At 32.2% G+C, this 17,332-nt stretch overlaps 1 protein-coding gene across 16 annotated transcripts in view; it reads right to left on the reverse strand.

The window, feature by feature from the left end:
• CNBD1 (cyclic nucleotide binding domain containing 1) overlaps positions 1-17,332 on the reverse strand; it is a 531,858-nt gene that overhangs the window by 251,980 nt on the left and 262,546 nt on the right. For all 16 annotated transcript variants that reach the window (XR_012019914.1, XM_072804016.1, XM_072804017.1 and 13 more), the window contains one exon: positions 16,566-16,711. Coding sequence is in view for 15 of the 16 variants with exons in the window: in XM_072804016.1 (XP_072660117.1) it covers positions 16,566-16,711 (146 nt within the window). In the remaining variant the exon portion in view is untranslated. The remainder of the gene's footprint in view (positions 1-16,565; positions 16,712-17,332) is intronic.

The raw sequence follows: 17,332 nt of genomic DNA on the forward strand, positions 1-17,332 counted from the left end.
TTTCAAATATATTCCAACATCTGAAGGATATATACAACATATACAAACCCACAAAAACACATATATATACACATATAGGAGTGCTGTTTGTGCCTGTAGTATATTACACGTGTATTTGCACAGTATGCTATTGTGTATAAGTATATATATTTATATGTCTAAAATAAAATGTGTACATATGTGTATATAAATAAAAATAAATATATATAGACACATATACATAGAAGTAACTTATAGATTTTATAAAGAATTTCAATAAGGATTGAAATAATTCTTATTACCTTGTTACAAAGTTCAGTCAGAAGTTAAGCCTCAATTATTTCCTAAAAGTAATGTAACTAATTTAATTTTTACTTAGTTATGAATACATCAAAATTAGTTTCATAAATATTAAAAAATAAAAGAATTTAAAATAACTTTCAGAAATAGTTGCAGAATGAGATAAACTTTGGGGTGACTTCTTCATACAAACATTTGGGGAGAAAAAAGGAAAATCATCATTCAAATAAAAAGTAACAAATTGAATTAAAAATAAGTAATCAAAAAAAATAAAAATGAATAATCAAAAAGAGTATGGAATATAGCAGAAAAATTAACAGAAAATTTTCAGAATTCATGTAACATCCGAAACTGGTCCTCAAATATATATATAAATGATATACACACAATAAAAGAGATAAAATGCAATAGAATTAAACTCTCAAATGACAATTGAAATATTACTTAAAAATCACTAAGTGGTATTAAACTTATGAATTGTGACAAAAACATATTTATTAACAATGTAAGATAAATAGAAGCTTTTGAAATTCCTAAGCAATGAGAGGGAACTAATAGCATAGGCTCCTTATACAAATTTTCAAAATACACAAAATTACTTCATATCATTTTTGGGAAATAAAAAGAATACTCCAAGCATCTAAGAAAAATTTGACTATAAGAATTAAAACAATACAGATCAAAATGCCATTCAATCTTGATTCCCAGACTTTACCAAAGTAAAATAATTCAATAAAATCAAGTTGCTTAAGGATGAATTTCACAGGGATGCCTGGGTGGCTCAGCGGTTGAGCATCTGCCTTTGGCTCAGGGCTTGATCCTGAGGTTCTAGGATCAAGTTCCCCATCAGGCTCCCTGTGGGGAGCCTGCTTCTCCCTCTGCCTATGTCCCTGCCTTTCTCTCTCTGTGTCTCTCATGAATAAATAAATAAATCTTCAAAAAAAGAATAGATTTCATAAAATTATTTATCTTTCCAACCTCCATGATATGAAACTTCCACGTATATTTTCATAAGGACTTGAAGAAATATGAAGTTTGATTAAAGCAAACATGTTTGGGAATTTCTGGCTAAGAATCTCCCACTCTCTGGTTCAGCTAAAAGCAACTATTCTAAAAGGATTTAAATGTTTCAAGGAATTGTAATTGGATGAACAAAGTTATATTGTCACCTGGTTATTCTTACTTGGCCTATAAAATTGAATTTAAGTGTTATGTGTTTACCAGGGAGCCCTTCCTGACCTCTGCCTTGCTCCCATCCATCCTAATTTACGCCCCTCCCCTGTGATCTTATTTCACAGAATTTCTGTCATGACACTGCATTTCCAGTGTCTGCCAACAGATTCTAACCTCTTGGAGAAGAATCTCTAACTTTGCTCTCTGTCCCTCCAGCCCAGAGCACATTACCTGGATTATTTTAGGCACTTAGCAAATACTCGAATGAATGAAAACTTCATTAATGATCCTTATTGTGTTTCTCTCCAAAGAATCGTCTAAAACATTTGGGGAACAACTCATTTTTTTTTCCTTAGAATACTATTGAGAAATAAGACAAAATTCCTGATGGCCTATTTTATTCTCAGTCCATTACGTGGGAACTTAGGAAAATACCAGAAAGTTATGCCACTTTTAAGCCCGGTAGTTTAATTCATAGAATCCTCGTTACAAGATCTAAATGGTCCCAGAGATAACATAACAAAAGCAATGAATAACCTTTTAACAACTTTTATTATATTAAGGTATCTTTGGAGATGGGATTTTTGCTCTTTGAGGTAATTTTTCTTCCCATAACGTACCAGGAGAAGTTATTTGAAGCCCATGTCTCATAACCTTTTTTTGAATGCTACTATAATCTGTGGAAGATAAAATACAAGGAAAACTGGATATTTATTTTAAGATTTAAAAAACCTCAAATAAATAAATCTAGAGCTAACTGGAATGGATGAAATTTCTTTTATTTTATTTTGGGCACTGACCTTCCACTGAAGTAGTATTAATTCTGACATTTCCTTTCAAATATTTGTAGAGATTTCATAAAGGGAGAAATCATAATTTCACAAATTGTTGGTAATTGTTTTTAATAATCTTCAAATTTATTATTTAATATTTTTACTTAGTTCTTCTTACCGAAAAAAAAACACTACAAAAATTCCATATTTCAAATTGCTTGTTCATATCCATAACATGTATATTGAGACCAAGGCCTTTGATTTTTCTCCAGTAATAGATTTCATTCACTCATTTAGACTCTACCTTATTATCTAAGGAATTATAAACAAGCTTATAAAAATGTATGCAATATGGTTTTAAAAGTTAATGAAGAAATAGAATAAAGAAAAATTGGGTAAGAAAAAAAGGAGGCAGGAATAAATTAAATTACAAAACAAAATCTGTGAAATGCTATATATTTGCAAGGAAATAGTACTGAGTCAGTGAACAATTTTTCCTCCGTTTTCCTTACCTTAAATTTTTTAATATAATCAGTTACCCGATTTAGCAACTACAAGAGATTTTAAAAATGACTTGACTGGAAGTCTCAATACCACTGAATATATTTCCTCCCAGGAGTTCTCAAAAAAAGAAAATAATATATTGTAAATACAACTAACTTTTTTACTAAACGCATTATTTAAAATATCTTGTGCCAAGTTATGACAGACTATTTCTAAGTTTCTTATATAAGATCAAAAGGATGGCTGGCATCTGGGCATATGCACCTAGGATTGATTCACCAATACAATCCAAAGATGTTACTTTATTTGAAAGAAAGAATAAGTGACATCTATTTTCAGACTATCATAAAACAAAAATTACTGTGTTCTTAGACAAATTTTAAATCAGCACTATGTATTCAAGAATGCATTGGTTGGCAATTACCTATGCTAGCGATTAATGCATACATTCATTTGTCAGATGTTTATTGGATGACTAGTTTGTCCAAGCACTGCAGGTTAGAGCATATTTCAGATTAAGAACTTAAGTGTATTAGTGTCAGCTCTGTTGCTGGGTGAAGTGAGGTGAGAGAAGATAGCTTAGAAAGCTGAAGAACTTGAGGCCAAGTCATGCCTGAAGAAAGTGTTATGGTATCTATGTCTAGAGGTAGGCAGGCGGTAAATTAAGAATTTTTTTTTTTACCTTTAAAAATAAATGGAAGCACCTACAACACACAAAGAATGTGTTTTTCCTGACCTCGAATTTCATAATATTGAACATTTTAAAGTAGTTATCTAAAGCTTTCTGGTCTATTAAAAAAAAGAAAAAGTCTCAGTAAAGATTTCTTTTTTTTTTTAAATATCTACTCTTAAGAAATATAAGTTCCAGGTGGATTTTCCACTATTTTCTTGTTTTAAAATATATCCCTTGATAACAAGATGAAAGTTTTGTTTGCGATTTTTAATAAGTGTCAATTAATCTAGAAATAAGTCTATATAAATATCTATGTAAATAATAATTTGAGCTTGGGCTTTAGAATTTTTGGCTTATCAAAGCCATTCTTTCTAATAATAATTAAATATCATGAAGAGTTGTTTATTAATGCCACTATTTCTATTGTTTCCAATGAATAATTTGTTATAAATTACTTTATACATTAACTTTTAAAAGCTCTTTGGCTATACATTGATTAAAAAATTCTACTTTAAAATATACCAATAATTTTTAATGAAACATCATTTACTCCAAATTATAAGCTAGCTTAAATCTTGATTAAAGTACATAATGACTCAAAATATTTTTTCTTAAATTTTCATTGATTCCTAATGTTAAGATATACCACATTCTAATCCTAAATGTATAACTTAGTAAATTTTTAAATTCCATGGGAAAAAATTATAGATATAAAACTGAGTGATGATTTGACTCATTTCCTCTACAAACTACAAAGTTTGGGGCCAATACATCATTTAAATAACTTTTATTAATTTACATGTTTTTTCTAACTTCTGACTTCTGAACACTAAAACCATTATCTTTCCTATAATCACATTTTTCAATGTTCCATTTAAAGTTTTAAAATGAACATTTTTATATTTTCTTTTACTACTAAAAAAATTTTTAACCCTCTTATTAGTATGACTTACAAAATGCCACAGTATATTCTGTAGACATTTAAAAGAAAAATTTACATTAAATGTTAAATCTAGGCCACCATGAAAAGGACACATCACCTCAAGAACCATTCTAATGGTAGATAATAGCATCATCATGCAGAACTGTTCTCACATGAGAAAAGATCATAAAAGCAATACTGCTTTCTATGATTCATCACGAAGCCGACATCCTAGATTATCGATAAAAGAAGTGTATCATTAATGTTACATACTGCCTTTGGGAAGGCTTACTGATGATATGCACTAAAAAACACTGTTTCTTGATACTGTACAATTGTGAGTGTAATTTATTAAGGAATTTTTATTTTATTATTTTATTTTACTTCACTTTACTTCATTTAATTTTTGCTTGAAGAGCCAGTAAAGGGTAAGAGAAAACAAAAGGTTGGCTTTGGATTCAAAGCTCAGGTTCAACCCTTCACTAGAGCTGAACTAGTAAGGCTGAATTTCAGTCTTCAAACACAAGGGATAGTCCTACAAAGCGAGGTCTCCCCAATAATTAACAGTGGTAAAAAGAATTACATATCATGAAACATTGTTATGCTAATATAAGGTATTTTTAAAAAGCTAATAGGAAAGAAGTTTCTTTCACTATGGTAGTATTCCCCTAGTTATGTTGCACAGGGCTGCTTCCTGAGAGGGCTAGTGGTGAGAAAAACACAGGGTAACTTGTTCCTGAAGTCATTTAGTGTCGGTGTAGTGTCCTACAGGAAATACTCAGTGCATGCTGGCAGTTTTAACTCCTTGAACTTTCACAAAGTCTATTTCCTCAGAAAACTCATTTCTGTTTGTTTGTTCTTTATATTTTTAACGTTTAAGATTTATTAAGGCTTACCGACTTCAAATTTCAGGGATCTCCAGGTACTGGCAAGTATTAAGGTACTAGTGGTCTCCAGTGGTTTCTGATTGTTTTTTTTAAAGGTACTTTAAAAAATAGCTTATAGCTTATAGCCAACAGAAAGAATGAAGCCCATCATACAACGTGGATGAACCACAAAGACATGTGAAGTGAAAGAAGCCACACAAAAAAGTTAACATATATTGTATGATTCTATTCATATGAATTTTCCAAAATAGGTAAATCCTTAAAGACAGAAAACAGACTAGTGGTTATCAGGGGCTGGGAAAATGTGAGAATGGAAAGTAACTCCTGTTGTGTTTGGGGTTTCATTTTGGGCAGACGAAAATATCTGGAACTAGATAGCAGAGACAGTTCCACAACATTTTGAATGTTCTAAATGCCACTGAATTGTACACTTACAAATGATTAATGAATATTATGTGAATTTTACCTCAGACTTTGTTTTAAATATTTATTTATTTGAGAGAGAGATAGAGAGAGACGGAGAGAGAGAGAGAGAGGGGATGAGCAGAAGGGGCAGAAGGAGAGAGAATCTCAAAAGCCTGCTATCACAACCTGAGTCAAAACTCAGAGTCTGACACTTAAAGGACTGAGCCACCAAGCACCCCATCAAGCTTAAAAAGACATCATTGAGATAAAATTCAAATTCCATGGAACTCATTCTTTTTAAAATATACAATTCAGTGGTTTTTTTTTTAGTATATTCAAAGAGATGTACAGTCCACATCATGATCTAATGTTAGAATACTTTCATTATCCCCAAAGGAAACTCATACTCATCAGTCATACCTCATGCCCCATTCCCCCAAGTTCCTGGCAACCTCTAATTGTTGTTTCAAGTGAATTTTCCTATTCTAGAGAGTTCATATCAGTGAAATTATAAATATGTGATTTTTTAAACTACCTTCTTTCATTTAACGTAATGTTTTCAAGATTCATCTAGATCGTAGCATGTATCAGTACGTTATTCCCTTGTATTGCCAAATAATACTCTATGATGAGGATATAGGATATTTTTAAAAATTAATTCATCTTTTGATGGCAATCTGGGCTGTTTCCAGTTAGGGGCTATTGTGAATAAATCAGTGAACATTTGTGTACAAGTTTCAAATGAATGTATGTTTTCATTTCTCTGGCATATCTGAATAGAATTACTGCGTGAAATGCTAACTTTATGTTTAACATTTGAGGAGCTGCCAAAATATTTTAATAAGCGGCTTCACCATTTTACTACCCCATCATACATGTGTGAGTTTCAATTTGTCTACATCTTCAACAACACTTAGTATTGTCTATTGTTTATATTTAAACCATCCTACCAGTTATGGAATGGTATATAATTGTGGTTTTGATTTATAAACTTCTAATGAGTAACGATATTGAGCTTTTTAATATGCTTATTGACTATTTGTATATCTTCTTTTGAAATATACCTTCAGATAGTTTGTGCTCATTTTTCAATTAGGTTAATTGCCTTTTTATTATTGAGCTGAAAGAGTTCTTCATAATCTGGATATGAGTCTCTTACAGCTATATGATTTGCAAAAACTTTCTCGCATTCCAAGGGTTGCATTTTCATTTCTTGATTGTGCTCATTGAAGTTCAAAATTTTAAATTTTTATAAAATCCAAATTCTCTATTTCTCTTTGTCACTTGTGCTTTCTGTGTCATATTTTATATATATATATATATATATATATATATATATATATATATATCCTAATCCATGGTCACAAAGATTGGTTTGTAAATTTTCCTCTAAGAGTTCTATAGTTGTGTTCTTTCATTTAGGTCTTCGATCCATTTTAGATTAATAATTATACATGGTGTGAGTTAAAGGTCTGACTTAATATTTTAGCATACAGATGGATATAGAGATGTGTCAGTACCATTTGTTGAAAAATTATCTTTTCTGGAATTGAATTTTCCTGACATTCTTGTTGTAAATCAATTGACCATGAAATTAAAGCTTTATTTCTGCACTTTCAATTTTATTTCATTAATCAATATCTATCTTTGTAAAAAAAAAATATCTATCTTTGTGCCAGTGTTAAGCTGCCTTGAAACTGTAGGTTTATAATAAGTTTCAAAATCAGATATGTGTGTCCTCCAACTTTGTCATTTGTTTCCTAAAAACGTTTTTGCTTTTCAGGACCCTCTAAATATTACCATAAGTTTACCAACCCCTACAAAAAGATAGCTGATATTTTCATTAGAGATTGTGTTAAATATGTAGAACAATTTAGGAGTATTACCATTTAAACAGTATTATGTCTTTTGATCTATGAACATTGGAGATCTATTTATTTACACTTCATCTATTCCTAAATAGATTATGTTTTTGAGGCTACTGTAAATGGAATTGCTTTCTTTCTTTTTTTTTCAGGTTGTTGCTCCTTTAAATATTTGGTAGACTTCAACATAAAGCCATCGGGATCTGGCCTTTTCTTTGTGGGGATATTTTGCATTTTTAATTACTAATTAAATATATTTATTTGATATAGATCTATTTAGTTATTTCTATTTCTTCTTGAACCGTTTTGATAGTTTATATCTTTCTAGAAATTTGTTCATTATATCTAAGTTATATAATTTTTTTGGCATACAGTTATTCAATGTATTCCCTTATAATCTTTTTTTTTATTTTTTATGAGGTCAACAATGATGCCCACTTTTTCATTGCTGACTTTAGTAATTTGAATGTTCTTGATAAATCTAGATAAATGTTTGTCTATTTTGTTGTTCTTTACAAAGAACATAGTATCGGTTTTGATTTTCTCTACTGTTTTTATGTTCTTTATTTCACTTATGTTCATTATAAAATTTCTTTCTTTCATTCTCTGCTTGTTTTGGGATTGGTTTTTGTTTTTGTTTGGTTGGCTCTGTGAATAGGTCTATTCTTGGAAGCCACCAGACAGGTCAAATTGTGACAAATCATCTGGATGGAACTATTTTTTTAAAAAATCTTATTTATTTGAGATAGAGAGAGAATGAGAGCATGCACAAGACGGGGAGCAGCAGAAGAAGAGGGATCACAACCTGAGCTGAAGGCAGACATTTAACTGACTGAGCCATCCAGGTGTTCCTGGATGGAACTTATAAGAGGGATGCAAACCTATCCTGCCACCTCCAATGGCTGTTTTTACAGCTACCATAACTGCAAAGCTGCTGCTTTTTAGGTTACTGCAGAGTGAAGTTATATTAAGATGGGAAGATGGGAAGTCAAAATGCTGTAAAACTCACTTTTCTTACCAAGATTCCACATTTTTTCTGAAATAAACACACCTGGATTATTATAAGTTTTTTCCAGAGTTCTGAAAAAGTTGATATTGGCAGTTTTTGACAGTCCTTTCATTCCATTTATGGATTTTTGGAGGTCCTTACCCTGTCATTCCAAAAATGCTTCTCTGGTTTATTTATTTTTGCAGCTGTTTGTTTTAACATCCATTATCTGCAGCTGAACTCCATGAACACTCTTTAGGAAATGTCAGCCTAAAACACTGAAGAAAACATTACCTTCAGAAATCTTATTGCCCTTCAAATATTAAATTCACAGTGTCATTTTTTTCAGTTCTTATCTTGTATGTTGACATAGCCTGGCATCTTATATATGTGTCATCTGACCACTCTGCCTGTATTGCCTTGTCCAGCTTAGTATCTCTGTCTCTCTAGTTCCTCTTTTGTAAAATGAGGATTATAACCACACGTGCCATAGAATTTCAAAAGCATTATGCAAGGTAGTACTTATAAGCTATTTAGAATAGTGCCAGATCAATAAATATCATATAAAATATATAATTATTCTGTGAAAAATGCTGTTGGAGTACTAATAGGGATTTCGGTTAAATCTGTAGGTTGCTTTGGGTAGTATAGACATTTTAATAATGTTTGTTTCTCTATTCCATGAGCATGCAATGTCTTTCCATTTCTCTATGTTGTCTTCAATTTCTTTCATCAGTATTTTACAGTTTTCGGAGAACAAGTCTTTCACCTGTTTAAGTTTATTTGTAGATATTTTTAATTGGTTTTGGTGGAATTGTAAATGGGCTTGTTTTTTAATTTCCTGCTTCTTCATTATTAGTTTGTAGGAATGCAACAGAATTATGTACGTTGATTTTGTATCCCACAACTTTAGTGAAATCATTTATCAATTGTAGCAGTTTTTTGGTGGAGTTTTTAGGGTTTCCTATTTATAGTGTCATGTCACTTGCAAATAGTGAGTTTTACTTCTTCCTTACCAATTTGGATGCCTTTTATTTCTTGCTGTGTCTAATTACTGGGGCTAGGTCTTCTAATACTGTTAAATGAAAGTGGTGAGAGTAGATATTCTTGTCTTGTTCCAGATCTTACAGGAAAGGTCTCAGCTTTGCACCATTGAGTATGATGTTAGAGGTGGATTTTTCATATAAGGCCTTTATGATGTTGAGGTATGTTCCCTCTAGATCTCCTTTGCAGAGAGTTTTTATCATAAATGGGTGTTGTACTTTGTCAAATGCTTTTTCTACATCTATTGAAAAGGTCAAATGGGTTTTTTCTTTCTTTCTGTTACTGATGTGATTTATCACATTAATTGTTTCATGAACATTGAACTATCTTTGTATCCAGAAATAAATCCCACTTGATTGTGGTGAATGATTTTTTAATGTATTGTTAAATTCAGTTTGTGAATATTTCATTGAGGATTTTTGCATCTATATCATCAGAGATATTGGACTATAGTTCTCTTTTTTGTGGTATCTTTATCTGGCATTGGTATCACGATGATCCTGGCCTCAGAGAATGAATTTGGAAGTTCTCCTTCCTCTTATTTTGGGGAATAGTTTGAGAAGAATAGGTATTAACTCTTCTTTTAATGGTTGGTAGGGGGATCCCTGGGTGGCTCAGCAGTTTAGCGCCGCCTTCAGCCCAGGGTGTGGTCCTGGAGACCTGGGATCGAGTCTGGCGTTGGGCTCCCTGTGTGGAACCTGCTTCTCCCTCTGCCTGTGTCTCTGCCTTTCTTCCTCTCTCTGTTTCTCTCATGAATACATAAATTATTAAAAAAATAAATGGTTGGTAGGATTCACCTGGGAGCCATTTAGTCCTGGACTTTTGGGGGAGTTTTTTGATTACTGATTCAATTTCATTGCTGGTAATAAATCTGTTCAAGTTTTCTAGTTCTTCTTAGCTTCAGTTTTGTAGATTATGATTTTAGGAATTTATCCAGTTCTTCCAGGTTGTCAATTTGTTGGCATATAGGTTTTCATAATATTCTGTTACAATTGTTTAAATTTCTGTGTTGGTTGTTTTTCTTCTCTTTCATTGGTGATTTTGTTTATTTGGATCTTTTCTCTCTCTCTCTGTCTGTCTCTCTCTCTATTTCTCTCTGTCTCTGTCTCTCTCTCTTTGGTAAGTAGTTAGAGGTTTACCAGTTTCTCAAAGGAAGACATACAGAACAGCAACAGACACATGAAAAGATGCTCAATATCACTCAACATCAGGGAAATGCAAATAAAAACTACAATGAGGTATCACCTTGCACCTTTTGGAATGGCTAAAATAAAAAACACCAGAAACAAGTATTGGTGACGATAGTGAGAAGAAAAGAACCCTCTTGCACTGTTGATGGAATGCAACCGGTACAGCCACTGTGGAAAATAATATGGAGGTTCCTCAAAAAATTACACTAATTCAAAGGGATACAAGCATCCTTATGTTTATTGCAGCATTATTTACAATATCCAAACTATAGAAGCAACCTAACTGTCCTCTGATTGATGAACGGATAAGGAAGATTTAGTATAGTGTGTGTGTATGTGTGTGTGTGTGTGTGTGTGTGTGTCTGTGTGTGAATATTACTCAGCCATAAAAAAGAATGCAATCTTGCCATTTGGAACAACATGGATAGAGCTAGAGAATATAATGCTAAACAAAATAAGTCAGTCAGAGAAAGACAAATGTCATGATCTCACTCATAGTAGAATTTAAGAAACAAAACAAACAAGCAAAGGGGAAAAAAGAAAGAGAAAGAGAGAAAGGGAAAGCAAGAAACAAACTCTTAACTAGAGAGAACAAACTGATGGTTACCAGAGGGGAGGTAGGTGGGAGGATGGGTTAAATGGTGATGGGGATTAAGGAACTCACTTGTGACGAGCACCGGGTGATGTTTGGAATTGGTGAATTATAATTATGGGATTCTTGAATGTAACACTGTATGTTAACTAACTGGAATTAAAACAAAAACTTTAAAAAAACAAAACAATGAAAAAATAAAACAAAATATGTAATTATCATCATTTAAAAAATTTCTAGCCCTTCTCTATTCCTGTGCTTTATTTTCTCATAGAACATAGTTCTTTAAATTATATTATTTTTTAATTTGCTATTTGTTTATTTCCTGTTTTCCCAAATGAGAAAATAAGTTCCAGTGATAATCACTAGCAAACACTCAATACACAATCAATTAAATGAGTTTATGTTTATATTATTGTAGGAAATGGAAACTAATTCTATGTAATTTTCCTTCCAAACATTTAGCACAATATCACATTGCTTTTTTTGCACATATAACATAACTATATAAAAATAATATTTTAAAAATAACTCCTCATAATTGGAGAAAGCTGTCAACTCTTCTGAGATATGGCAATCCAAGAATTAGTCTAGAGAAGTTGAAAAATATTAGTTATATTCTGATTATTTTTAATAAAATCAGGTAGATTTTTAAAAATACATTAATTTCTAGATCCTGAGTAGCGCAATTATAAAAAGCAACCTGAAAAGTATGTGTTTTTTCATGCTTTTTTTTTTTAAGATTTATTTATTTAAGAGAGAGAGAGCACACGCCATGCACAGGCATGCTCACAAGAGTTGGGAGGATAGGGGCAGAGAGAAAGAAAGAGAATTTTTTAAAAATTTATTTATTCATAGAGACACAGAGAGAGAGAATGAGAGAGAGGCAGAGAGAGAAGCAGGCTCCATGCAGGGAGCCCAACGTGGGACTCAATCCTGGGTCTCCAGAATCACACCCCGGGCTGCAGGCGGTGCTAAACCGCTGAGCCACAGGGGCTGCCCGAGAAAGAGTCTTAAGCAGACTCCATGCTAAGTTGGAACCCAACTTGGGGCTTCATCTCGTGACCCTGAAATCATGACCTAAGTTGAAACCAAGAGTCCACAGTTTACCGCAGCGCACCACCCAGGAACCCCAGTAGTCTTTTATTAATTGAAAATATTCCAATAACAAAAATGAAGAAAGTTATGCATATGGGGCTTCTGTTCTGGTATTACTTATTAATACTCCTGTATCAAATGCTCAGAGCAGGTATTTGTTGTGCTTGGGTAGTCCATGTTCCGATCAGGTGTTGAATAGTTCTAACATCATCTCTGGTTACAAGTTTCACTATTTAGAAAGTAAGATTCCATGGCAACATTAGAGAAATAAATATGGGAAGGGTCTCTAGTTTTGTCATGTGATTGAAGAGTTTGTAGTTTTGTTTGCATTAATTTTTCTCAAAGCTTCACAACCATCTTTTGGACAAGGAAAGATAGAAATGAAACTGGGTCCTCATAATGCAGATAAAGATGGAAAAAGGTTTCTGGCTAGATTTCAAGGATAAATCTGCACGAACCATAGGGAATAACACCTTAGTTGCAGTGAAAGCATATCCATACTTTAGGATCAATGCATGTTCTTCAAGGCATGTTTGTTTTTAAGAGAACTTAATATTTATGGTAGGACTAAATATTTGCCTATTTCTATTATAAGAGCCTATTATTTGAATTATGGTTAACTTACTTCTGGAAAAGATGCCCACTAAATTTTTTTAATGAGATTTAGCTACTGTGTTTTTATATATTATATGAAATTTAAACCACAACAGAAAAGAAAGTCTATAAAAGGCTAAAAAATTTTTGAAATTTAGTAACATAAAAATATTTTCAACATTAAAAATAAATGCAAGAGTTTATTTAAATAAGGAGCTATGGTGTTTTTGAAAAATAACCTCATAAAAGGTGGGAATAAAATGAAAGAAAATGAAAGAAATAAAAAACACCATAAGACTTAATGGACTCCAAAAAGAAAACAGTAAAGGTGATAAAGATATAAAAGAAAAAAATCCCATATAGTAATTATTTCATGGAAATCTATAAATGTTAATATAAAGGTAGATAGTAATAAAATTTTGATCTGAGATCTAATTCCATGTTAGCCACTAAATTGAATTCTGAAGTAATTTAATTCTCTTAGCTTTCATAAGCTTTAGGTTGCCAATCATAAAAATGCTCGCTGATCAGGCCATAATATAAGAGATCCAATGGAAAACTCTTGAAATCACTTAAATTAAGTAACATATACCTATAGCTATATATCTATATAGCATACAGAAACATATTATACATAATATATAGTTTATACAGTATTTTTATTACAGTAATATAGATGGTATTTAGACATAGTACTATTAATATAGTAAATAAATAATATGCAATATAAGTAATCTTATTATAGTAATTGTGTTGTGCCACTTTCACCTAGAGATATGTATTTATGTTACTTAGTACTTAAAATCATAATATTGTTATCCCTGTTAATATTTTATTAAGAAAGCTGAATGAGTGAGAGGCTAAGTGAGTAATGGTGAGTTTAGGAAGGGTCTTAACAACACTCCAAAGAACCTGCCAGAAGAGACCAGAAAATGCAAATAGCTGTGTGAATTTCAGGCAAGAAACCAAAGCCTAAGCCACAGACAAAAGTCAGCAGCCTGGTGAAGAGGGGCTTCTGGGGGGAACACTTTAAATAACAGAAGGAGTGAAAGGCACACATGAATAAAGAAAAGGGAGAGAGAAAGACACTTGGTTGCACCTGTTTTTCAAATTGGCTGAATGAAGAGATTTACAAAGGTCAGATATTTAATGAGTTGACTGCTTTGTTAGTGAAATAGATCTGGACTGTCAGAATCAGATGTCTTAAAAACTCAAGAGAAGGATTTTGACAGAGGTTTATGTAAAGACAGAGACTTCTACAATTTTTATAAAGTATTTGAAAATATGCTGTATTGAAAAATGAATTGAAAACCCTTATTTAATATGAAAGACCAAATTAAAGTTGATATGTATTTGTCAAGGAATGAAAGTTCACATTTTAATAGTCAATCACCCACGTTGTAAGATACCATCAGAATACAGTTTTTAAAAACCTTTTTGAAAAAAACAAATACATAGCTACAAACACTAGCCCATGAATATACCTTTATTGTGAAAAATTCAATACAAATATATGCAGGAGAAAGAGTTACTTGTTTCCCTTCATTGTCCTTCAATTCTTCTCCCCTCCATGAAGCTAAATATTTAAAATACATATTTTTGTAGTGTTTTTCTGGATCTACTTCTTTGTACTTTTACTATGAATTTTATATATGTATATATGCAGATAATGTGTGTATATATAACTTCAAGTTTTTCATAAATATGTGAAAATATGACCATATTATTTATATAACTCTACAACCTCTCTACTCCTATTGTCTTTAATAATTTTAATAAGTTTCCATGTCAATATACAGAGAGATCTACCTCCATCTTTTTAACAACTGCCTAGAATTCCATTGAATACATATATCATATAATCTGTCTTCCATTCCATGGAAGAGATGTATCATAATGTAATCTATCTTCTATTAAAGTTCATCTAGGTTGTTTCCATATTTTACCATAATAAATATGATTTCAGGCATTTATGATAAAAATAAATTAATTTTTAACTTACTATCCTCAAGCTAATGCAAAGCAACGTTGAATGTTCTTTCTTGCCTTTCAAAATCATTTTATCCTTTGCAAAACTCCTATGATTTAATTTTCACTGCTAGATGTCAGATTAAATGAAACTAATTATAAGAGATGACCACTAGGGGAAAAATCTTGAAATATGTCAATAGACATATGACATATTTCAATAGACACATGTTCTCCAAAATTATAGTTAGATTTTAAATGTCATGATCCAGATGAACCACTTTATAAAATAGTGACATAATGGACAGAGAATGAGTTTAGCATTAAGGATAAAGTGTGTTTGAAATTCAATTCTAATCAGGAATATTCTGCATGATATTTTGTGCCTTAGGCTTCTCAACTGTAGAGAATAATTATTATCTACTTTTTAATTATTTTTTTACATTTTTTATTGAAGTAATAGTGAAACGGATTAAACGGGAAAGAGGGAAAATGAGTGGGAAATATCTATTTTTATTTGTATCTGTAAGGAATAAATAAGGGATATCCTCTGATATAAAGAAGGTATTAGGGATCCCTGGGTGGCGCAGCGGTTTGGCGCCTGCCTTTGGCCCAGGGCGCGATCCTGGAGACCTGGGATCGAATCCCACATTGGGCTCCCGGTGCATGGAGCCTGCTTCTCCCTCTGCCTGTGTCTCTGTGCCTCTCTCTCTCTCTGTGACTATCATAAATAAATAAAAATTAAAAAATTTATATTAAAAAAAAGAAGGTATTAAATAAACTTAATTCTACTTTTCTAAAAGGTATCTGACAAATGCAAAAACTGGTGTTGAATTCTGTTGGGATAGGTGTGTATGTAGCTGTGTGTGTGTGTGTGTATTTGTATACCCCTCAAAAATTACAATATAAAATACTTCTATTAATGTGCCCACATGCATCCTTGGTATAAAAGGACTAGAAATTTAAATCTGTCTGGAGAGATATTGTTCCCAATATTTGGTTCAGTAAATAAATAAAGTCAAATTGCTGGATAAGTCAAATTGCTATGACCATTTGCTAAGAAAACCAATGCTAGATTGTTATTAAATGTGTGTATCAATGAGTGGTTTTCAAAATATGGTTCCCATACTAACAGTGTCAGCTGGGAAATTGTTGGAAATGCAATTAAGCCCCATCCCACACCTACCAAATCGAAACTTTAGAACTGAACACAGAAATATGAGTTTTCTGGGTGATTCTGAGAAATCACTAGTGGAAAAAACACTAGTATATATCTTTAAAACAGACATACCAATATGTGGAATGTTATTCATTTATAAAATATGGGATCCCTGGGTGGCGCAGCGATTTGGCGCCTGCCTTTGGCCCAGGGCGTGATCCTGGAGACCCGGGATCGAATCCCACATCAGGCTCCCAGTGCATGGAGCCTGCTTCTCCCTCTGTCTGTGTCTCTGCCTCTCTCTCTCTCACTCTCTGTGACTATCATAAATAAATATAAAATATACCCAAGCAGTACATTTTTAATGTATCACATGAAAATATGAATATTATAGAGAACTCAAAATAGTGACATATATTTTATGTTCCCAAATTCCAGATTAGTCTGTTACCTGTGCTGCCTTTTACCCAGGTTTCGGAAATGACACTCTTACTAAGTGTTTTCAGATGCTCATCAGGTAGCTGACAGGTCAAATCTGGAATTGTTTTCAGCATCTTCCACACAATTTTGTGTTCATGCAGCGTCCTGTAAATGGGCCTTAAAACAACATCAAAAAGATTACAAATTGAGAGAACATAGCTTAACTACAAAGAAATAAACCAAAAATTATTGACTTTTGAGCTTTCAAATTTGCATTTCTTTTTTTTATTCAAGGTTTGCTTAAGGATACCTATGATGATATTCTGTTTATCAACTTTAGAATTTTTTCTCCTTCCAGCACTAAGATGCACATCCATGAAACTTTTTAAAATGTTTTAAAGATTGATTGATTGATTGATTCATGAAAGACAGAGAGAGAGGCAGAGACATAGGCAGAGGGAGAAGCAGGCACTCCATGGGGATCCCGATGTGGGACTTGATCCCGAGACCCCACGGTCATGACCTGAGACAAAGAGATGTTCAACCACTGAGCCACCCAGGTGGCTCCATCACATCCATGAAACTTTAAACCAGGAAATTACATAGTCCTTTTACCTTCCTTTTTAGAAAACTCAGTGCTTCAATTGTAAGGTTGTATCTTTTATTATTACTCATCATAATAATAAAGACCTCTTTCATATAGTAAAAAGACTTTTTAATCCAGTGTATACTTTTGATCTTTTACGTACTCTTAAAGTTAAATGAATCTACAATTTAACATCTGATAAATATTTTAAC

This window comes from Canis lupus, chromosome 28 (genome assembly GCF_048164855.1).
Source record: "Canis lupus baileyi chromosome 28, mCanLup2.hap1, whole genome shotgun sequence".
In the NCBI taxonomy this organism is placed as follows: domain Eukaryota; kingdom Metazoa; phylum Chordata; class Mammalia; order Carnivora; family Canidae; genus Canis; species Canis lupus.